The sequence below is a fragment of the Falco peregrinus genome, chromosome 4 (genome assembly GCF_023634155.1).
Source record: "Falco peregrinus isolate bFalPer1 chromosome 4, bFalPer1.pri, whole genome shotgun sequence".
Classification (NCBI taxonomy): domain Eukaryota; kingdom Metazoa; phylum Chordata; class Aves; order Falconiformes; family Falconidae; genus Falco; species Falco peregrinus.
In genome coordinates this window covers 63,819,275-63,843,801 of record NC_073724.1, presented here as the reverse complement: position 1 = coordinate 63,843,801, position 24,527 = coordinate 63,819,275, and the positions used below count along the sequence as shown (strand labels likewise).

At 38.9% G+C, this 24,527-nt stretch overlaps 1 protein-coding gene across 3 annotated transcripts in view; it reads right to left on the bottom strand.

Moving 5' to 3' along the window:
- The window catches only part of NALCN (sodium leak channel, non-selective), a 250,021-nt gene that overhangs the window by 61,366 nt on the left and 164,128 nt on the right, over window positions 1-24,527 (bottom strand). For all 3 annotated transcript variants that reach the window (XM_055802381.1, XM_055802380.1, XM_055802382.1), the window contains exons 16-17: window positions 4,043-4,179; window positions 2,184-2,325 (exon numbers count right to left, since the gene is read on the bottom strand). In XM_055802381.1, coding sequence (XP_055658356.1) covers window positions 2,184-2,325; window positions 4,043-4,179 — 279 coding nt within the window. The remainder of the gene's footprint in view (window positions 1-2,183; window positions 2,326-4,042; window positions 4,180-24,527) is intronic.

The following is a 24,527-nucleotide window of genomic DNA, read 5'->3' as shown; positions in this document are numbered from 1 at the left end:
CCACAGTTCAGGCACCACAAAGGAAGGATAGGGTCAAATCCACCAGCAGAATCTCACTTTTTGTTTCCACCCTATTTTTATCAACCACTACAATGCAAAAAAGAGGTGAAAAGTTTCTGAAGCTATTTCACTGCTATCAGGAGCAGTGGGAATGCATCCTACTAGGCACTGGGATTAGTAAAATGGTTGGTCAAGTTTCTTTTTCACAATGAAAAGTAAAGTATGGATGTAAAGTTTATATTTAAGTGTAGCCAGCCATTCCAAGCTTTTTTAAGGATAAGATATTTTTAAGAAGATTTGTTCATACAAAAGTGAAGTTGCCTTGGCAACTGTAATTATAGAAAGCCAGAGCAATTACTTTCATAAAATCCTTCTTAGTGCTTTCCCCCTCTTAATAGGAATGTGCAGATACCGTGTTTTAAGCTACATTTATCAGAAATATTACTCATCATTGATTCTACCCTAGAGGCATTATAATCCAAAAATATGCGGTTAAAGCAGGTTGAATAGTGCAAAATCATTTTGCAAACACTTACTTCAATTCAAAAACAAAAGTCAGATCATGAATATTTGCTTTTGGAGGGAAGTGAGAATTTGAAAAGAATGGAGCATTCTGTTTTCATATTGCAAGACTCAATGAATAAACTGTGCCCCGTATTCATCTACCTCCAAACACAGTAACAATTCACTTTTATGAACAGCAGGACGAAGGAATTAAGATTGCAATTTAATATATCTAAACTATACTAATATAAACAGATTACTGAATCATTGCACAGCTCTGCATTGCCTACTGTGGACTCATCTGTGTGGCTGGAACAAGTTTAAGGTCTCTGTTCATCTTTTCATTACGTGGCAGAAACATCCTCTGATTTCCCTGGCACAGCGTTTGAGATCCATCATTAGTGATATTTGGCACAGTTCTGCTGACCCCTAGGCTTGTCATTTAATAATTTATCCATTTTTTCTGCTGTGCTTGTTAGAGTACATGATGTCCATTTAGGCTTGATTTCTTCCCATGGCCTTCTTTGTCTGATAAATAATATTTTACTACAGACCTCTCTCTCAGGCCATGCTGCTCAGCTTTGATGAGCCATAAAATACATGGCCACAGGAATGGCTTCTTGCACTGAAATAGGGATGGAAATTAACAATAGTTTGCAGATTCTTTCTTTTCATTCATTATCAGAAGAGTATTGTTTTCCCCAACTCTGCTCTCTGCCTGTATGAATGCTGTCCTGAGTTATAGTTGCAAACTACACACTAGGCAAGCTAGAGTTATACTGTGTAACTACAATACATACCCTCTCTTCCTTGTCTGTGATTCTGTAACTTAAAATGTACTTACAAACCCCCAATGTTAACATTCCAACAGGATTTGAGCACCCCGTTATGAATACTGAATGGACTTGTCTCTTAAAATGCCACTAATAGGCCAATACTACAAGTGATCAAGAAGTGGTATCAGTGTAGATGCCACTAGAAATCTGGGAAACCAGTATCTTTCATGATGCATGTGAAGAGTTTTTCTGCCCCTGTAGTTTTGCAAGGTGCCAGAAGTCACACACGTTTACTTATGCTGCATCATCATCACCATCATTCCAAGCAGTCCTGGTATTTCTCAGATCCAACCAGCCATGGCAGTCTGGATGGGAGATTTAGCACATTTAGCACAATGGGTATCAAATGTATGTGTTCAGCACGTTTTCTGCCAATTCCCAGGCCTAAGTCGTCAACGTCCTCTAAATATTTAGAATAATTCTTAAATTTTTACTCCTCTTACAGTGATTACACAGAGACATTGCTTCAGTGAAGTGTGTTTACAATGTTGTAACAGTATCAAGGCACTCAAAAATCCAATGCGACATCCACAAACTTGAAAGTAGCTTCTCAGTGATTAACAGCAAGACTACTTAAAAAACATAGCTTCATAAGATTGATGCATTAAACAAAATTATGTATCAAAGCCTAAATTTTCAAGCCAAAGGAGACACGAAAATTTAAATCAAGTGAGGATCTGCTGTGATGTCTCCTCACAGGCTAAATCAAATGCAGTCTTTTAGTCTGTGTTCAGTCATTCTAGCTTGTGTTCACTTTTACATAGTTTGTCAAACTGAACAATCTGAGGTCTTTCCTCATAATACTCAAGGAAAGACATTTAATGCCCTACACTCTTGATTTACCTTTTGATCAATATATTTGTTTTCTTCAATTGCTGATCTTTTAGAGTGGTCACAAGAGGAAGAAGATGCTGAGGGAAGTCTTCGAAGCAAACAGCTGGTATCTTGTTGCTGGCGATCAATAAACTGCTTCATAAAACTTTCCCTTGTGAACAAACAGAAGATATTGATGGATTAAAACCCCAGGAAGAGTTAATATTTGGTTTCCTTTATGACATGTCACAACTCATTAGTGGCAAGACAGATAAACTCCAAGAAAAAGTTGTACTGGGCTACAGATGTATAAATGTACGGAGTGCCAAAACAACTGATGAAACTTAAATTCACGTATTAAAGAAATCTGTAAATGGAGAGGTGGGTGGCTTGCATGTAGTTTTGAAGAGAATAATTTTATTCCTTCTACTATTCATTTGTTTATTTATTTACCAGTTAAAGTGCTAAATATTTGAAGTGCCTTTTGCAGTTTTCAGCTCTTTTGAGCTCATTAAACAGTGAGTTGTTACTTCTCTGTAAATCAAATGCTGATATAATCCAAAGGAAACATACTCTCTGCAAGAAATTCTTTCCTGAAGACTTCAAACAACATCTGTTCATATAGCTCCTTTGAATGCCAGTATTAAGGCGCTTCAGCAATTCTGTGTCTCACATATGCCATGTTTAAAATGTAGGAGCATTTCTGTTTACAACAGATGTACATTTATCCTGCTGTATTTTAAGTTTAGTAGAGTTGCCCTATTTTCAGTGTGAATTGACTATGTCAAAACTAATTTTTATCTGGAGAGAGAATTCTATGCAGTACAATAGTTTCAGATTTAATATATGATTTTCTAGTAATACTTTGAAGCCTATTTAAGCAGTTGGCATGATCACATGTTAGTCTAGGGTATGCTGGGAAAGAAAGCTAGAAAGAAATACTCAAAAAGACTAAGACTAGGAGAAGAATGCCCTCGATATATAACCTAACAGTATTTTGATACTAAAACAACTATGACTGCTTCCTTGAGGTTTGGAAGGTTGTTTTTCCTGACCTTTCTGTCCAGCATTATTCCTTTCATTCAACTGATACAAGCAAGTAATACCAGCGGCCTTAGCTTCCTTGTGAATCTAATCAAAAGAAATTTATCCTCAGGAGGCCCAGAACAATGACAGCCATCTTTCACATCGTCATCTCTCCTGGCATGTGCTTAGTGGGGATATTGGAATGGGCATGGCCAGAGGACCTGTTTGGCCATCCTGTGCTGTTTCAGCAGTCTTAGCAGCCTGTATGTGCCAGAGCAGCCCTTGAATTCCTATAAGCTTTTTCTGGTACTGCACAAGAATAATTGTCCTGTAAGTAATGATCTAGTAGACAACTGAGGGTCTGATGCTTTGTTAAGGTGAGTTTTACAGGAAAGTGGTAACTATGCAAATACAAATAGGGGACAAGGTCATCACAGAGTAACTGGTATTGGATGGCCTGTTAACCCCTCTAATGATTTGCTGCCAGTTGACCTTATCTTTAAAAAGCTACAGGAAAACTGATTAGACTACTGTAAGTTGTCTATGTCAGCCACTAATCTAAAATCCAAATGGGAGTGGAGAAACTACAACACACTTTTCAATCATATTCAACTTGTGTTGGTTCTGGTCATCTAGTTGCTTTCATGAGTAAGTTATAAGGAGTGCTAAGATTATTTTTTTTTTCAAAAGTAAAAATGAGTAAATCAAAAATGTCACATCCTTCCGATGCCAATGTTAATTCTATTTAATTTCTTATTTTCTGAACTACCTGCCTAATCCACAAGTAAAAGAGTTTAATATTTTGGGTGCTACATGGCTCCAGACAAGTTTACAGTATACTAGCAAAGGAAATATTTCAATACCTTATTTTTGGAACTGTGAAATCTGAAGGAAGCTTGGAGATTTTCACCATTTGTGGCCTGTTCGGAAATTTTTCAAAGATGCGTAGACGCAATGGAAGCTTCTCCTTTGTATCTGCATTTGCTTCACTTTGCTTTAGCTGAAAACAAGGAAATGAAAAAAAATGACAGCAAGGGATATCTCAGTCTGCAATATCCCAGCCTTGTTTTTCAGAATCCAAACAATAATGGCAATCATTTAAGGAAACAGAAGATGGCAGCAAAGAACTACAGAGAGTAAATTTGATACTCGGGAGTTTATTGGTCTGCTTGTGTTAGAAGCTGGCAAATACCTAACAATACCATGCCTTTAATTGAAAGTCATAAAATGGGAGGATTGTTAATAATTTTAATTTTAAAATACAAAGCATATTAGTGTCCTATTCAATATGCTTATTTCCGTTTTCTTCACAGATCCCTAACACTTTATGAAATAAACACCCATGATCTTTTCTTATTAGGCACATCTTTGTGTATATGCTGACAGCTCTTCGATATCCAAATAGAACACAGCATTTTAAAAGGGAGCAATTTTAAAGGAATCCAGCTCTCAGAAGATGAAAATAACAGGAAAATTACATTTAGATGAATATTATAAGTAATAATAAAGGACTTAAAAGAATCCATCTACATCAGCCATTCTGATACTGAGCTGCATCAAGTCACATAAAAAATGTTGCATTTATATGTATTCACAAAGTGTTATTCCACGGAATACCACACATTTAAGTACACAAAAGGCAGATACATCTATCTGCATGGACAGATGATATATAGATCTAATGATAGAAGAGAAAAGAGAAATGCTATGGAGATATGATCTCTGAATTCCCATTACCTTATGTAGCAGTTTGGTTGTGTCATTGCAACAAAGTACCAAGACAAAAAGAATCAGTGAAATTAATTTTTACATTTCTTTTAAATGATACCTGTATTGCATACTCTTTCAGTAAGCATATATCTAACTGGAATTATTTCAGTTCCTCTCCCACCTGCTTGTGAGCATAGGCTTAGAAGCTTACATTTTAAAACAGATTTTCACCATCCGCACCTGCAGGGAATACTGCTGATAGACATCAGCTATAGATTTTTACCAGGGGCAATTGCCCAGGAAGTCAAATGGAGTTCTAACTCTCATTTGCACTGCCTAGTGAAATGCATGCTCCCGCAGCATGCTATAGAACAACTGCTCTGCTGCAGTCATGCTATCCGCAACATCACCACTTCCAGTCATAGGACAGCTTAAACTGAAAATCAATTCGTATTACGTTGGATATAAGTTGTCATGTGGACTGAAAACTGTTTGAAGAGCTACAAACAAAGGCTAATGATTAATGGTAAAGCACTGAGTCAGAATAGAAGGGGAATATTGTATAAATCTGTATTATGTCCAGTCCTATTTAACTGCTTTATTAATGATCCTTAAAAGGAAGAAATGATGACATGAATGAAATCACTTGATATTAAAATGTGAAGAATTGCAAATACCACATTGGACAAGGAAAAAACAGATTTAGAAATAGGGGCCAGAAATAACAGGCTGAAAAAAATACTAGAGCAAGAATAAGAGCAGAAACTAAACAAGAACTCGTCCTTCAGCACAGCATCAAAAGGGCAGTTTGGGCACCAATTATATTACCAGCCAAAGGCTATGCTCAAAACAAACCTCTGTTGGTTAGGTATCATATAGGTTTAGAAAATGGTACAGAAGTCCACAGCTCCTCTCTGTGCTGCTTTGAAGAGACCACACCTGGGCATGTTTTCATTTCTAAATACCATCTTACTAGTCTCACACTGACAAGCTAAAATAGTGCAGAAGAGAGCCATGAAAACCAGGGGAGAGCTGCATCAGCCAGCTGGGCCACGGGAGAAAAAAGGAGAGAAAGACTAAAGGGATCCAATATTTATGCCACATCTACCGTAACTGACAATAATTTAAGGGGAGGGGAGACAATGTAAACTTAGGTAAGAAATACTTGAAAACAAATTATTTCAGGAATATAATAGAGTACCAAAAATATAGGAATGAGAGGATGAAATTAAGAAAGGAAATTTATAGGATGAGAATAAAAATTACTGTCCTTACAGGGAGATCAGAGTGTTCAGAGAGGTCTCTGGAGGGAAATACCTCATCATTTCAAATTCGGACTAGACAAACCCCTTGAAATACCAAAGTACTGCAGAAAGAAACTACTCACTGACAAGGAAATTAATTGGATAATCTACTGGGACTTTTCTGCAACACTGTACTGTTGAAAAGCTTTGGGAAAAGGTAATTATTAGGGGGGAAAAAGGTTTCCAGTTTCTGCCATTTGCTATTTAGTACCTCATCATTGCCTAAATATGCAGATTTTGGCATGGACAATGCCTCTTACACCTACGAACTCCTGTTCACAGAAGTCAGTCTATAGAGTACAGAGCATATGACAGATTGTAATGCTGCGCAAACTCTCAATGCAGAACACATCAGGGAGTGCTTGGAAGCAGGAAACCATACCATTCAAAAGGTAAGGAAGGGGACAGCAATGTCCCCTGTCTAAAAAGGAGAATGATTCAAGATAGGTTTTAAAATAACTGAAAGTCAAAGCACTTCTATAGAATATCTCCAATTACTCATGCTGTGATAATATTACATATTGAGAGACGTGAGGCATTTAACTTCACTAAATTCTTCTCCACGCACTAAGGGTGTAATTGTTGCTCCGCATGACATACATCCTATTTGGTATTGCTGCTTAAAACCTTTAGATTTCAACTTTCTTAAACCATAAAACCCACACATCTTTGTAAAGGTACAGGATTATGTTGAAATGTAGCAGTGATGGTGCAGAGTGTTTCAAGTAACAGCCAAACCCCAAATAAAATATCAGGCCATTCTTTTCATGATTTGTATTTTTTTATTTATTATTATTACTATTGGCACACTGACTTGATTTGCTTTGCATGGCCCTTGATCTCCAGCACCAAAGAGCCTACTGGAAACAATTCATGAATATTTTGTCAGCCTGGCCTGGCTAAATTCTCTTGCGGCTGTTAGAACAGTAAAAATAATTTTTGGCTGTAAAGCCATAGAAGGTATTTATGTCTATCTACATTATTTCCACAGTGCTTGAGTTTACAGGGCATATTTAATGGCACAATACATACAGTACAACTGTCTGCTCTGAACCTAGACCAGAAGAACTTATCCAAATAGTACATAAATGGTAAGGAGTAGACGAGGGGAAATTTTAATTTGGGATTCCAGTGGCAGCCTGAATAATATGTTCAGATACAGGTCCCTGAAATCCAACCTCTCCCTGATCTGTTACATAATTGTCTTGATCAATACAAAAGTCAGCTGTGAGAAAGGCAGATTTATTGGTGAAGAAAGTGTATTTGTGGTTTTTTCTTCCCAAAAGGCATTATGGCTGTGTCTCTGTTTGGTTCAGAGCAGCTTGAAGTGAATCCTTTGATCACCAGCACTTGCTGTTCACTGGTTTAGTTTATGAGCTGTGTTTTCTTCTGGGAGGAAACAAAACTGCAAGCTCCACCTCGGTTACACACAAATGCACTCCAGGCACCGAGACTGACCTAAGGATCATGACCAATGACTGGTCCTTAGGGTGACTTCAAACCCCATGTGTGATGGGGCATGTAGTTCAGTGTGAGCCTGAATCTTCTGAAGCAGAACCCTCTGAACTGCACACATTGTACATGTGGTGGCGGCAGCAACTGCTTCATTGCACTGATTTTCTCCCATGGTGCAGCCCAGGCGTTATATATCTCAACCATACTACTTAATGCAGCTTCAGCTGTACATTTATCTGTGACTTCAAGGCTTCGTTACAAAAAGGTGATTGCTAAAACCAGCTTTAGGGTAATTAAGATCTGTGCCCTTAAAACTGTAGAGAACCTGTAAGTGGTTGTCCTAAATACACAGAATAGCACGAATAGTGGTGAAAGTGGAAGACTGGGACAGAGGCAGATGCAATAAAAGAGACAGCAGGTAATGACTAGTGAGAAAAGGGGCAGGATTATCTTTCTAATGCAGATGAATGCTGGCTGTGGCCAGACAATTGTGCTGGAATGGTTAGAAGAGCAATCACTGCCCTGCTGGAGACAGCAGCCTTCCCAGCAGAAAGCTGGCATCTCCCATGTAACCACACTGGTCCCACAAGGCCAATAGAACCACACCACAAAACCATCTCACCTCTGCCAGCTGCTAAAGCTTTCTCATCCATTTTTCAGAAATGAAAGTGTGATATTTAAAACTTAAAAAAAAGCCGCTATGTTACAGTATTTGAGCCACACAGTATACATGGTGTTACGTAGAACCTGAAGAAGAAAGCAAGGCAATAAATGGTGGTTCTTAATTTTTTTTTTTTTTAATGTTAAAAGACTGTAGTACCATAGTCACCCAGATATTAATCACTGGAAGTGTGGTTAGGGTGAAAGCAGTGAGTTCTTTTAAAGTGCATACTGCAACTTCTTTGATAGTGACTGCAGTTGCTGAAACAGCATTAAAGCAATGGAGTGAGACAGGCAGGAGGACCTGACTAGGAAAGCTGCATTCCCATAGTCTCTCCCTATGTTCAACAGAACAGACATGTCACAGTGCACTTCAGATCTGCAGGTGAATGCAGGGCAGTGTAACACCTGCCCTCCAGCTTACACCCCCTCCTGCGGAAGCAGGATGTGAGAAGTGCCTGCACATGCAGAGGTCTCTTTACGGGCTCAGGTGGAAGCTGACAGCCTGGAACATGGAAGTGCTCCAGCAGCTGGAACAAGATCAGTTGAACAGTTCAAAGGGCTAACTAAGGTGAGTATCTCTTAATATCACCAATCTGCATTTAGAGACAGAAGCATCCTTGAAAGTAACGTTCTTGGCAAAGCAAATGGAAAGCTCAAATTTAACACAGTCATTGAGCTTCTAAGACACTGACACTTTGGTAAGAACATGCCAGAGAAGAAACAGAGTTAACCATAGCCAAAGGGATAAGACCTACCCTTCCTAACTTTTTGTTTTGTTCTTACTCATTTAATTCTGATCATGGAAGAAGAGCTAGTAATGTGCAAAACACAAAGAGTTGAAAGATGTCGATTTCATATGGTCTGTGAGGCAAGTGTATGCGAAATTTAACTTAAAATGCTCTGTAAATATTGAAATGAAATGAAATTATTATGAAAAATTTACTGCAATGCTCTAACTCTTTCATTTTAGTTGACAGTTTTCATAACAGGCTGAGATCAATCATGTTCAAAATTAAAAGCTTTGCTGCTGATGTACACACAGTTTATTTGGGAACTGGCCAGCTGCCCAGAGTAATTTCACAGTGACTGGATAGTTCAAACCTTTTGAGAAAGTTCAGGAGGTCTCACTGCAGGATAGTTTTAAATTAATATTGTTTGATACATTATAGTGCACTGCTATATATCAACACTTTTCACAGCAAATCTCCTTTAGGGGCTGTATTTGAAGAATAAAGTGACTATACAATATCTGTGTCACACTCTTAGCAGGATATCGTATGTGCTCCAACACAAAACACTTTCAGCATGAAAGTGCACGTGGATGAAAGACATTACAAACTGATACCGGCACCCATCCAACCATTTTCCAGATTTTTTTACTTACCCAAATTCTCAGATTTACCATCACCTTCAAATTGTCAAAGAGAGCTCTGGATGAAATCCAATTAATTAGCATTAAATGACATGTAAATTAATCAACTAGAAATCAGAAAGGCAGATTAAATGAGCCACTTTTTCCCTTTCTGTTATTATCCTGAAATTGTACAGACCTGATAAATTTTTTGGACATGAATGAGCTATACTAAAAGAAGACACACATACGAGTAAGCTTTCACAGCCCATACAGCTTTGGCATGAATTTGTATCAACATTTTTGAACCTGCGTTTGACTTAAAGTTCAACACAAATCAGCTGTTCAGTTACTATTGTTTACACCTGCAATTCTATTACCAATGAAGCAGCAGCTCAATTTTGACTGATCAAACTGCACCATGAAAAAAAGGAAGACAAAAACCGATCTGGAAATTAAGATTAAAAAAAAAAAGATCAAACTGAATTTTGTAAAAGTAACACTTGCAGTGTGAAAAAGTGGAATGTATGATGTGTAGATCTTAGTATGTCTATAGTGCTATATAAAAGACTGTCAAGGGCCTAACCCCATGCCTAAGGTCAGATGGTACTTGCTGACCTCAAGCCATAATATTTGGCTCTTGGTTACTCTAGGCCCTGTGTGGTGGCCATGAGACATAATTACAAGTTATTTTTCCACAGGTTTCCCAATTCTTCTAAAACAACATAAGAGCTTTTATATGCAATTCTCCTGAGCAGCACTTCCATAGGACGACATTTGGGTCGTGTGTTGCCTACTCGGAGAAGGAGAAGGGCTTGTGAGTTTGGCTGAAGGTGGGATAGCATTACAGGAGTGTGTGGCTTAGAGTCCAAGCTGGTGAGGCTTTGTCTGTGCTTTCTTCCAAAGCAGTCCCTCAACTAAAGTATTCCCTGAGCTACACCAAAGTAATGTTCTGGAGAAAGCAGCTGGAGGTACAGGAGAGAACCAGCAGTGAGTGAAGAGTTAAGTACCATGCGTGCATGGGCAAGGGATGAAAGCTCAAGCTTGCTCTCTTGTCCTCTGCTAACTGCCTAGATGTACCAGTTGTGAATTTCACCCTGCAGGCTCACTGAAAGAAATGGGGACATGGCAAGCAGTAACAAATTCTCCCAGGTAGGGAGGGCCTGTAAAACAGAATCTAAATTGATTTTAACCATATTCTGTGCTACCTTGGGGAATCTTCAGTGAAATGTACCAAAAAATATGATTACAGTGGTGCTGGCATTCACAGCAGAGATGACACTGTTGATAATAAAGGGGTAAAATAAACCGAAAAAAATCCTAGCAGATGGAGGAACAAGATTACATGTGTATTTCTTACACACACAAGATTTGTTTTGTTTATAAACAACTCTTCTGTGTCACAGGGTTTATATGCTGTGTGTAGTAGGATTTGGTTCTGTGACTGCTATTTCCCAATTGTTCATTTAAATAACTTTTTCTTCAATTTTGCATGAAGTCTTCCAAATTAATAAGATATTGAGCAAGGTTTCACAAATGTGGGTTTTTTAATAACTTCCTTCCAGTAATTGTAGCTCCTATCAGTTCTTCAGGAACAAATGCTGCTGACAAGATGTGATTGCAATTCAAATGGTACAAAACTCCTCTAGCAAAATTTCACTAAGATTTAGTCCATTTACTTAATAGAGGACAGGAATCCAGTGTGTCAGAGAGTTTCCCTTTGATTAACTTAGACAAGTAAGATGAATTTTTCAGAGCTATTACTTCATACTGTCTACAGACTCAGGCAAACATTCATACACTGATTACACTTTAGTTGTATTTCCAAATCTTCTTCCCCTCTGCAGTGGCAAGAACGATACCATTTTAAAAACACATGAGATCCAAGATTCTGCATGGTCAGCATCCATAATCAGGGCCCCAGGAATGTGCTTACTAGACCATATTAAACCTTCTTGTCTTTAGAATGAGGTACCTACCCGAGTTAATTAAGTTATGGTTGCCCTAGTCTCTCTTTACAGCCAGAAGTGATGAAGAGGCACTTGAAGAGGTCAGTTCAGTAAGTTCAGCCATGAGAGTAAGATAATTAAGATGGAATATTCACCTCAGGATGACTCCTTCATTGAATGCTGAAAACATTGTAAGGCTACACCTATACAAGTCATGTACTGGGATACGGGCCTAAGAACTGGAATAAGATTGTCCATTGTGTTACGCTGTTAGCAAGGCTGCGTGCACAGTTTTGGCCTTGCCCAGCTAGCGTTCGCCCCGATCATAGCTGAGCACAGTCTGGGGCTTATCGCAGCTGGGGACATTCTCAGTAGGCAGTATGGATTTAAGTGGTAGGTAGTTTTGGAAAGGGAAAATAACTTAGCTGTACGTACAAGTCAGGCTGTGCTGGCCAGCCAGCTTTAGAGATGGCAAGTCCTGGTCACCTCTATCTCTTGATACAGATCAGCTAAATTATTAGCTTAGAGAAGATGCCCTAGTTTAGATAAGATAAAATGGCTTATCCTGGATAAGATAAACACCACCCTTATTTTAAAACAGTTCAGGGGTAGATACATTTTCAAATGGACAATTTAAAATAGACAATGGAAATGAAACATACATCTAATACTATCATGCATAAATATTGTTTTAATAGCTTTTTCACATATAAAGGCAGCTTTACCATTTTCATATTCATTATTTTTCCTCTGGGATAAGTAGCAGAAATATTTTTGTTTCTATACAAAGGTTAGTGATTCACAAAAGAATAGCCATTGTAATAAAAAATGCATTACATGCTCCATTTCATTAGAGGAAACTGCTTGAGACTTCACTTAAATTAGGCATCATTATTTGTTATTAATTGTATATCTTATGAACAAAAAGCAACTAAAATATTTTCAAGTGAACAAAAGCACAAGATGTATGAATTCTGCTCTTGTACAAATACAATAATTCAATATTGATTAGGTACATGTTCATCTTCAGGACTCAGGGTAAAATTCATTACAACCTGAAAGAGTGCTTCTGCTCAGGAAGCAAAGGAAGTACCACTGCAGGACAATTCAGAGACTCTTTAATGTTTGCTTACCTATCCCAGACCCTGCACAAAGGAAGATCCCTGGAGGTAGCTTTGTAAAGGGCGCTTACCTATGTGTAGCCAAGATACACAACTTCGACTGCCCTGCTGGGCTTGCAGAAAAATAGAGCCAATCTGGGAGATGATAACTGCAGACAGACTTTCAAAAGTTCTCACCACAGGCAGCTCCCATTTACTTAAAAAGAGCTGAAGACACTCAGAGAACCTGGGCGCGATTGACCCAGGAAGTCATCTTGACTTCCTATCAGGATACAGTCAGAGGTATATAAAATGCTGAAGAATAGCAAGGTCATAGGGATAAAAGACTCAGTCTGCAGAGAATCTGTTTTTCCTGCTCAAAGTTTAATAAAATATAACTTTGACCTAGACCCTCTTAATACTGAAGTATAGGAACACTGGAATTTCATTCATACATGCAAAACCTTTCTTCCATGTGATTTTTATAGGCTGCTTTATGCATATTCTGGGGTATTACATGGGATAGATCACCACTAAACTGGTATGGACATAAGGCATATCCAGCTTGACTTACTACTTAGTTCCATCTGCATGGTAGGAAACATACCTAAGCTATGTGAGCCTAATTCCAGATTCCAAAGACAACCTATGTGTTCCCTATGAATTTGTGAGTGCTGCTTGAGATGGAAACAGTTACGTGTAGATGTTGAATCATACTTGTCACAGATCATGATGCAGGTGCTTGTGGAGCAGGTTGCATGTTGTTTCTGTGGGTTGTGACCATGCCAGCCTATGTTCCCTTCTTTTTAGGTGTGCTGCAGTGTCTATGGACACTCCTCTAAAAGGATACTTTACTGGCACAGATCAATATAATAACAACTTCTAACACATAAAGGATGTCTACAAAGACAAAAAGGATAATTACTTATGATCACTGTGGCTCGGACAAGAATGCTTCATCTGCAACACGGAATACAATTTAGATGAGACGCCAGACAAATCTTCCTAAAAACACTTTAACCTAAGTCCCAAATGTGACAATGAATGCATTATTCTTGGTCTTACTCACAGGACAAGCTAAGTGAATCACAACCACAGTGCACAGTATTTTTTTTGTTTGTTCCCAGTGCTTTTATTATAAATACCATTATGATGTGGATTTGTTTCATCAAATGTATTCAGCTAAATATGTATGAGGCTGTACACTTGATCTCATCTCCACATAACTGATTAGTTTGGGACTGCAAAATTGGAGAAGGTCTGTGGAGGGGCCACAGAGATCTTCTCTGTAATGTAGTTCTAGAGAATACAGAGGCACTCTCTTCACAAGGAGACTTCATCACAGAATAGGAGGCAGAAAGCACCATTTCCTTCATGAAAAAATCTGTCCAGATAAAACAAAGAAATTTTTCACTATGAAGACAATAATTGGATTAAGTTGCCCAGAGAAGCCATGGAATTTTTATCACTGGAGGTATTAAACACTTGGCCTGACAGGACTCTGGGTAATCTCATCTAATGGCCTGCTTTCAACAGCAGGTTGGGCCAGATGCTGTCCAAAAGTCCCTTCCAACCTAGATTTTTCTACAATTCTATGATTTAGTGATAACTATGAACTTTCAGACAACAGATAATTATGCTCTTCAGTCTGACTGTTGTGTATATGCATCTGCCATCTCTTGAAAACTTGTACCTTTGTTCACATCACTACTAGGCTTTGCCAGATTCTGTGAGAAGGTGATTAATATAACTTAGATTTGCGTGAGTATTTGAAACACACACGGTGGACAGATTTTTGTAATTGAATATAGTTAACCCTGAGAAAATGAAACTGAAGGTGAGAAGAAATTCATAGCTGTAGCTGAGGCCAGAAACCAGTATATTTCTTTAAACAGGAGAGACTTTGTCTTTGCTGCCCCTTGCCTTCTTGTGGTTTCTTTGCTTGTTTTGAACCAGACACAGAACATTTAATTTGACACAGGTGGCCTGAATTTTACATTAATTGGAGTTTTACAGTGTTTCTCCAGCACAGAAATACACACAGGAAGTTAATTTAACCAAAGGACATGCAGAGGCAAACCTATATGAGTGGTAACTGAAAGGACACAGAGGTTGATCCCAATTACTTCAGGAACTTTCCTAGCTGGATCAGATGAAAACAAAGATAGTTGGGTTTTACTGGTTGCCCTTTCTCCCACACCGATTTGCTGATAAAATTTTAGCCTGTGCTAGATTCCTGCGTTCCGTTATTCCCTTTCACAAGAGATGAGGATGTTTCTCTTTGTGTTCTTGTGGTGATGGATTGCTTCTTTAAAGGGGGAGATTTCAATAAGAACTCTCCCTTAGTTCTGAAATAGTGCTCCTACTTGTTGCATATTATGCAGGAAAACCATGCAGGCTTCCTCATCTTCTGTCATGTTTTAAAAAGAGCTCCTGATCCATTTTTGAGGAACTACAAAGAGAAGTCCTCTGAATTCTAAGTGGAAAGTGAGTGAGTGACGGACACTCAGGTACCTAAAAATCTCAGTAAAAATGTAACTAATTCATCCTTCTAAGCAGCTAGTTTATTTTAATGACTGGACAAGGAATTAAATCTCATGCAAAGGCCAGGCTTCTACTTTTTATAAGTATACGAAGTTTATGTACAATGTGTACACAAGCGCATATATCCACAAACTCCTGTGGGCCTAAAACACAGTTCAGAAAAGGCCATGCAGACCTGTATGACCTAGAAGGACCCAAAAGCAAACACAGCACGGAGTTTTAAATGGTGCAATTGCGATAAAAATAATGAGAAATATTACATAAGCCCCCTCCTTCCTTTCAAACAGTTACAGGACTGTCCCTTAATTCAGAGGATGGAGTATCTAGAATCACCTGTATGTCCTGAAAAGCACTTGCGTTTTTCTTAGGTATCAACCAAATAAAACAAAAAAATAGATTAGATGAGCTCCCGGTGATATAAAAGCTAGGTAAGCACTTTCTTCCCTGGTGATATAAATGAAGCAGCAGAAATTTACATTCATTTTTGTTACTGCTATTCACACATCCATAGCAAATCTGACTCCCATCTCTCCTCCCTGAAAAGTGTGTGCTTTGAATATGATCTATGACTAGCATTTGCAAAGGTCCCTATCTTATACAATAAAACCTTCCAAGAGAACCCCTCTTGAATTTTATGTATTTTCATGACAAATAATACTGTATTGCATATACTAGGGGTTGACACTGAATTAATACTTAAATGTTTATTTTGTTACTGGGCACCAGATATATAAGCCAGAATTTATGATCCATTGATACTGCTTTTAAAAAAGTTGATAGATGAGGTAAGAGGTAGAAAAAAAAACAAACCCAAAGGTGGAAGCTACAAAGCTACAGCCTTCAGGAGACTTTAAAAACTTTCTTAGTTATTAACAAAGGAGAGTCTGGCACAAGCAGTTTTCTAGATGACTATGTTTTCCAGTCTTGAAGGGACAGCTTGTTTTCTAGAAATGGACATATTCTCTGTAAAGTTTACTACTTCTGAAATAGAGCTACTTCAAATGCTCTGCATACAGCCTGGGAATGGAGGACCAACTTGAATTTTGTGAACTTTCTGTTATGTTCCCTCTGTGCGGAAAAGAAGGATTTAATGCATTTTACGTAGTACTTAAAATTCCGTTTTGAACCATTGTTGTACTTTTCATTTGTTAATAAAATGTGTTTGACACGTATCTTTCCTGCCACTTGTTAAAAATCCATTTACGTGGGATCAGATATAATGAAAAGGTAATTTTCATTTTTATTCTGTTTTGCAGTTATTTCCCATTTGGAATTACCTCAAGCACTGTCCTCAGAATAAAAATACTCTGGAGGCAAGTGAATCTAACTAGGCTTTAAAAGCTTGAATTTCATGCACACATTCACACACACACACACACACATATATATATATTTATGCTGAGTGTGTTTAAATTAGATATACCAGTTATAACACCTTGTTCGCACAATATGTTCATGAAAAATCCCCATGCTGAAACTCCCACTTTAATGCTGAAACCTCAGCATAAAAAATTTGGAAGTGATGCTGAAATTGTCATTGGCATCTTCCTAGATCTGCTGAATGCCTGGAGGTGCTGGGTGAAAGGTACAGGGCTCTGGCAATGTGTTCTGACCCAACGTGTTCAGCATCCCAGAATGGGGTGCAGCAAGACAATCAGGATCAGATGAGGTTTTTGCTTTGTAGCTTGTCACTAATAGGTATGATCAAGATGAAAAAAGAAAAAAAAAAAAAAAGAAAAGAATTCTTTAGAAAAGGAAGAAATATCTAGATGGTTCTTAATGCCTCTATCAAAGCCTTTGATTTTTTTACAGCTCTGCTCCTGGTTTACAAGGTGGTCCTATACATATTAAAACACTGAAGTCCAACAGGTAGGAAGCCTCCAAATCCTTTTTTCTCCATTTCCTCTGCTGACAAACAAAAATTCTCTTCTGAGATATCACTCAGCATAGGTTTTGGAGCCAGGTGCCTGAAAAATCAAATACTAGTATTTGACCCACCACTGTTCCCTGTGTCCCTCCATAAAGGCAGTAGTGAGCTATGTGCTTTGGTTCTACTCATCAAGAATCTGGGCAGGGGCAGAAGGAAGAAAAAGGAAACTCCTTCATACTGAAAAGTACAGCTGGGTCATAAAGTGTGAGAACAGTTCTGCTCCTCACTGAATAAAGGAGCTAGCAGGTCTGCAAAAATTATGTTTGCACTGCTAGGACTGTGAGAGTCCTTAGTATTAACAGCAGAAGGGTCAAAACTATCTCCTGAATGAATAATTACTGCATCTGAATGCCCTGGACTTCCCCTAGAAACAGCTTGCTTTCAAATACTAAGCTGCTTCACCAGAAAGGAGATCTGAGGAGAACAAATGGAGACAAAGGGAAAGCAAAAAGATGAAATCCCTGAAAAACAGTACCAGTAAAGCATCAGCAAGCTAACTGCATGCAAGGAGACGGGACCTCTGATTATTTCAGACTGCCTTCCTAGTATTTTTTCTATTAGGGACTAGATATTTTGAATTAGTGTTAAAAAGGAAATAATTTCCAGGAAACGATGTTACACAAATTCTATCCTAGTAATCCCACATGTTGATTTATTTACTTAGAAAATAACTGAGAGGGTTTGTAATGAAAATTAAAGATGACTTTTTCCAAGATGCCTTAGTTAAACCGCCAAATTTACTTGCAAGTGCAGATCACTTCAAATATACTTACCCAGTGAAAAAAACCTTTGGTCAGATTCTAAAGTTGCATGTACAGGTGCACAAAGACAGAATACAGTGGAAGTAATAACAGGCATGACATGTTGGACAGAACACTGTGGCAGCATTTGACTGCAATGACCGTACATCATGAGCTAGGGGGCACTGAATTAAATAATCAAGTGGTAGATTTATAAGTAGAAAAAGATTTTTTTTTACATACTGCATCGTTAAATTTATCTTTGCTACTCCAAGCAGTAAATGCTAGAAATATATAGATTTAACAAACACATGTAAGAAAAAATCCTTCAAGAAGTACTGGATAAAGATATACCACATTGGACACTGGAAGTTCCCACATCCCTGGAGACAGACTGTCACTCCAGTTTGAATGAAATATCACTATGTGCCTTCCCTGTTCTGATGCTAGTCCCTAAACACCTTTTACTGGCCACTGTCAGGGACTAGCTATTGAAGCCGGAGGACCTTTACTTTGACACAGTACAGCTGCTGTTGTTTTCCCAGCCTACAGGGTTCTTCCTCAGTAAACTTTATAATAAATGTCTAAGCACAGAATATTGGCATTATTTTAATTTTTTTTTAAGCAAAAACATAGATGGTGAAATTGTATCAAATTGGTTACAAGAAACTGTCAAGTGACTGTCTGTCCATGTCTTGGTTCTACTTTCAGGTGACATCAATACTGATATTATTAGAGCTAGAAGGGAGACGTGGGTTACCAGAAGGTATCCTTACCCCAGCAGTCTGAAAGGACTTACATTTGAACGCAGTACACTTGGTTCACCAAAGTAAAAGTCTCTAGCAGGACTCTTAGGACAGTCCACTGGCATTACGAAAAGATATGCAGGTACACCACATCATTTCCTTAATGAAAATGGATAAAATAATCTCGTGGAATTAAGACATGCCCAGTGGGGGGAAAAAAAAAAAAAGTACTAAACACAAGAAAGCTCATTAGACGCACTGTTGGAGCTGTTAAGGATTTCAGATTTTTTTTTTTTAAAAGAACAATATTATTATATGGCACACACACACATTTTCAAGCTTTGGGAATATATTCAGCACTTACATAAAACTGGCCTGATTTTAAAAGGGATTTGTTGTCATTCTGTAACCTGTAAAAAGCAGGGCACTTTGAAAAACTCTGTATATTTGACAAGTTTATTCTGTGTGGGTGGGTGTGTACACCTGCATTCACATATACATATGTCACAAAAATATCTGTAGGACCTGAAATGGAGGAAAACTTTTATGATTCTGAAACGGTTTGCACATATGCGTGTCTATGTAGATTCCAAATCATATAGGCTGCTGGTATTAGAGAGTAAAACTATATATCACATTTTTATGGTTGGGCTGGAAAGCAGACACAAAATATACATTTAGGGTATGATAATCAGATGCCTAGAACAGAAAAACATGCATCTGCAAGTGTACTCAGGAGGTCTTCATATCCTTTACTCTTTTCAAATAACATTAAAAAAAATGCAAAAAGAAGAGCTTGTTCTGACATTTTGATTGGTGCTTTTTTGCCCCGAACATAATTGCTTATACTACTGCCTAGAGGGTACCTCATTCTCCCAGAACTCACTTGTTATTTTTAGTGTAGAATGGAATGCAGCACATTGCAAATTTTTTAACTACCTCAACACACTGGATGTATAACCAAAAAATCTGATTCCGAGGGTTTTTTTGTATGTTTTAAAATATAAATATTAAGATTCTTTACTTTTTTAGGGTTTTTTCTCTTTTTTAAAACCTTTGTGAAATATTTTAAACATGACTGAAGTACACACATTTCTTTTCAGAAGGATGTGGTCAATGCAAATAAAAAATGCTTCAGTCTTTGCTAGGAGCTGAATTATACCTTTTCTACAAGCTTCTTGCATATGCCTTTGCTCCCCCATCTTAGTTTTTAACCTGATGTCTGGAATCCTCTGACCTATAAGTAAAAGTAATTGATATGGGCTTGCATGTTTAATAGCTGCACTTCCACAGACCGACTGCTTCTATGCATAGAGGTATAATAACAATCGAATGTGACTGAATTTTGAATAACTTATCCAGTAGAAGTTGCACCCTGACACTAAATTACTTTCTCTCAACCACAAGCAATTAAACAAAGCACCTAGCTTAGTAAAACAGGTATCCTGGACTGCAGCCACAGGAAAGAATAAGCCGGGGAGAAAGGTATCTGCAGAAGACAATTTAGCACAGCTAAGGTATTGCCCTGTCTCTGAAGAAGCCTATTCCTCTCCAACGCTCAGAGAACTGATGCAACTATATTGCTGAGGCCACAGGTTAGAAGGAATGAACCCAAGCCTTAAGGTTAGCTCCTACAAGGTTTGTGTCAGTGAGTTTTAACCAGATCAGGGCTTTAATATTTAAACAAATAGCTGTAAGCCATTATAATCTAAAATTCTGTATGACATGTATGGTAGTTTTTCTATTAATTTAAGCATTTACAGGACTGGCTCAGTCTTTACTAGTAGATATGCCACTGAGTTTTTGCAAAGATTACCCTACCACAAGTAGTTTAAAACAGGAATGAGTTTCTTTAGGTTTCTGTAAAGAAAAAACCCACAACCTTGAAAAGTTTCTAGAATACTGTGCCAAGTCATACAACCAATACTATTTTACTATGCTGAGTTAGCGGCACAGCCCAACTAATGGCAGCATAAACCCATTAACTAAGATCTGTATTTTGTCTACTGCTTTCGAAGGATCTATATACATAAACGGAAATTACCGAAGTTGGTTATACAAGAGTAAATTTCTATTTGTTCGTATCATGCATCTTTTTCTTTAGGACACAATCATCACAGTCTAGGAACTTATATAAAGAAAAAGGAGAAAGCCTGAGGACCCCTTTCCTCTCATCTTTCCTAGCAAAAACACTCACCAAACTTTAAAAAGTCTTATGGGTAGTACAGTAATGCTTAGAGATTTCAGCAGAGCCTGGACGCCATATTGTGCCAAAAAGCTGTATCAATGCACTGTAAAAAGGCGTCCTCGTGAGGTTAGAATGTAAATTCACCCAGACAAAGAAAGATCAGACTGAAAGAATTTACAAAGATGATGAGGGGACTGGAGCACCTCCCTTATGAGGAAAGGCTGAGAGAGCTGGGCCTGTTTGGCCTGGAAGAGAGAAGTCTGAGAGGAGATCTCATCAATGTCTACAAATGCCTTAAGGGCAAGTGTCAGGAGGATGGGGCCAGGCTCCTCTCAGTGGTGCCCAGTGCCAGGACAAGGGACAATGGGCACAAACTGCAGCACAGAAAATTCCACCTGAATATGAGGAAGAACTTCTTTACCTCGAGGGTGACAGAGCCCTGGCACAGGCTGCCCAGGGAGGCCGTGGAGTCTCCTCCTCTGGAGACATTCACAACATGCCTGGACATGACTCTGGGTGATCTGCTCTAGGAGAACCTGCTTTAGCAGGGGGTTGGACAAGATGATCTCCAGAGGTCCCTTCCAACCCCAACCATTCTGTGATTCTGTGATTCTGTGAATTACTCTTGTCCTTGTTTGCTAAATATGGAAGCAAAAGGCTAGCGTGTCACTCATATTGAACTTGCTTTATGCTTTAAAGTGATAGTAAGAGGCCTTGTATTGTGTACTTCTGGCAAAGTTTTGGTAGTGGAGGGTTACAGGGGTGTTCTGTGACAAGCTGTTGGAAGCTTTCCCTGTGTCTGACAGAGCCAATGCCAGCTGGCTCCAAGATGGACCTGCCACTGGCCAAAGCTGAGCCCATCAGCAACAGTAGTAGCACCTCTGGGATAACTTATTTAAAATGGGGGGAAAAAATGAACAAATGGTGCAATGGCAACTGCAGCTGGAGAAAGGAGTGAGAAGATGTGAGAGAAACAACCCTGCAGCCCCCCCCCCCAGGTCAGTGCAGGAGGGGCAGGAGGGGCTCCAGGCACTGGAGCAGAGGTTCCCCTGCAGCCCATGGTGAAGACCACGGTGAGGCAAGCTGTCCCCCTGCAGCCCATGGAGGTCCACGGTGGAGCAGATACCCACCTGCAGCCCCTGGAGGACCCCACACCGGAGCAGGTGGGTGCCTGAAGCAGGCTGTGAACCCATGGGAAGCCTGCACTGGAACAGGCTCCTGGAAGGACCTGTGGGCCCATAGAAAGAGGAGCCTGTGCTGGAGCAGGTTTGCTGGCCAGGCTTGTGACCCCATGGGGGACCCAAGCTGGAGCAGTTAATGAAGAACTGCAGCTCGTGGGAAGGACTCACATTGGAGCAGTTCATGGAGGACTGTCTCCCATAGAAGGGACCCCACACTGGAGCTGGGGAAGAGTGTGAGGAGGAAGGAGCGGCAGAGCCACTGTGTGATGGACTGACCGCAGCCCCTGTTCCCTGTCCCCCTGCGCTGCTTGGGGTGGGAGGGGGCAGAAAAAATCGTGAGTGAAGTTGAGCCCAAGAAGAAGGGAGGGGTGGGGGGAAGGTGTTTCAACATTTGGTTTTATTTCTCATTCTCCTACTCTTGAGATTCGATTGGTAATAAATTAAACCAACTTCCCAAGCTGAGTCTGTTTTGCTTGTGATGGTAATTGCTGAGTGATCTCTCCCTGTCCTTACCTAGACCTATGAGCTTTTTGTTATATTTTCTCTCCCTGTCCAGCTGAAGAGGGGAGTGATAGAGAGGCTTTGGTGGGCATCTGATGTCCAGCCAGGTTCAACCCACCACAGACGTCCACAGAAATAAGGACTGGTCCTTAGTGACCTGCCCAAATTAAAAACGAAGCCAGGTCTCGCCCTATTCCCCTCAGATTTCACAAGGATACTGCAAGCCTTTTTGGAGCTCAAGAATTAAAAGAGGTAGTGGGAGAGGCAAGGAAGAAATGAAATGTCTGAAAAGATTAAATCAGACCTACGGGTCACTGTTTTTATTTGAAACCATGCAAGGGGTGACTGTTGCGTGGTTGGGCTTGACATAGTGAGGACAGTTCTGGAAGACTGACCATTGTCAGTGGTAATGACAATGCCATGTTGTCCGTGCCCATTGCTGCACTATGATGGCCAGCACACGCCAAGTATTGCTGTGGCTGTATAACGTTATTCTAGATTTTATGCTTCCTCTGGTGTATAGGAAGCTCCATTTTGAAGCATATTCATTTCAGCTGCCCACAAGGGACCTTGAACTAAGGCTGGATTTCTACACAAAACTATATTGAGCGGAGATTATGATCATTGTGTAGTTTGTACTGCAGTTCACCTTAGCTTTATATTACTTCATTCCGTTGAAGTTAATGTTGAAGCTCCTGCCAGCTTCACTTGCACCAGTAAGCCAGCCTTAGTATTTTGTAGTGGCACACATAACTGTTTTTTAGTTACTGGGGATCTTAACAGAAAACTTTATAGCAGAAGTGTGTGTGCGCACACACACGCATGTGTAACACAGGAGGTTTGAAAGAACAGTATCATACAAATCAAGTTTATTTGTATAATAATGTTATTCATTTTCAAGGTAACACTAAGAAGATAAAGAAAATTTGGTTGTTACACACTAGAAAACAGAAAACAATGGCCATCTTGTTGTGAATGAACTTATAACTTTCTCCCACCCCTGCTCATGCTTAGTCCAAATTGTCACATTACTATAAGCTTAGAAAGCCAGTGAAAACCCCCTACACATACACATAAGAACTTGCATTCTCAGCAACACTTTACACTGAAGAAAGTATTGTTGAAACCCTTACCACCTCCTACAAATTACAACTTTCAGTTTCCACAAGTATTATTCTACTTTTTTTCACTAATACTAAAATGCATTGCAGACTTTCAAGTCAGTTTTTCAAGACAGATGCATTTTGGAAGAAAAGAAAGTATAAGTGGTGCCAAATATAAATGAAGATCACATTATGGCTCTTATGGAGAAAATCTTCTTGCAGTAATTACAACTCCTGAACTTCTACATAAGCTACAGCTTCAGTAAATGAACTGAAAAAAATTGATCTCCTAGACCTGAACCAGAAAATAATTTTCTTCTAATAATTTTAAATAGAAACAAATTCTAAGAATTTTGAGAGATTCACTGTTTTCAATGAGAGGAATGAAAAGAAGAAGAGTAAGAGGATGAAGGACAGTTCAGAACCATAGAGCCAAAGTACAGTTTTATACTGTGGGGGACTGCATCCTACATATCCCATGAAAATTTGGTGTCCATTGCTTCTTGAATGGCTTTAATCTAAGAATATGATATTGTTAAAGGATGTGGTAAATGTGCAAGACCTGACATTGGAAAGTCTTTTTAGAGAAGCTTTATGCAGATCTGTTGATATCACAATTCAAAGATTAAAACTGACAGCCAGCATTAACAGTTTTAGTTCCTAGAGTAGCTCTGGCAAGTCTTAAAATTACTTGCAGCTATTGGAAGAAGCTGATTTTCTCTAAGCTCATATAAATCTTTTCATGAATCCAGAGTTAGTTAATACATATCAGGATCTTACTTAAGACACAGAGCAAACCAACTAAAGGATTACATTTTCATCTTCTGTAATCCATATGACTATCCAGACCCAAAGGCATAAGGCATATACTTAACATAAGGAG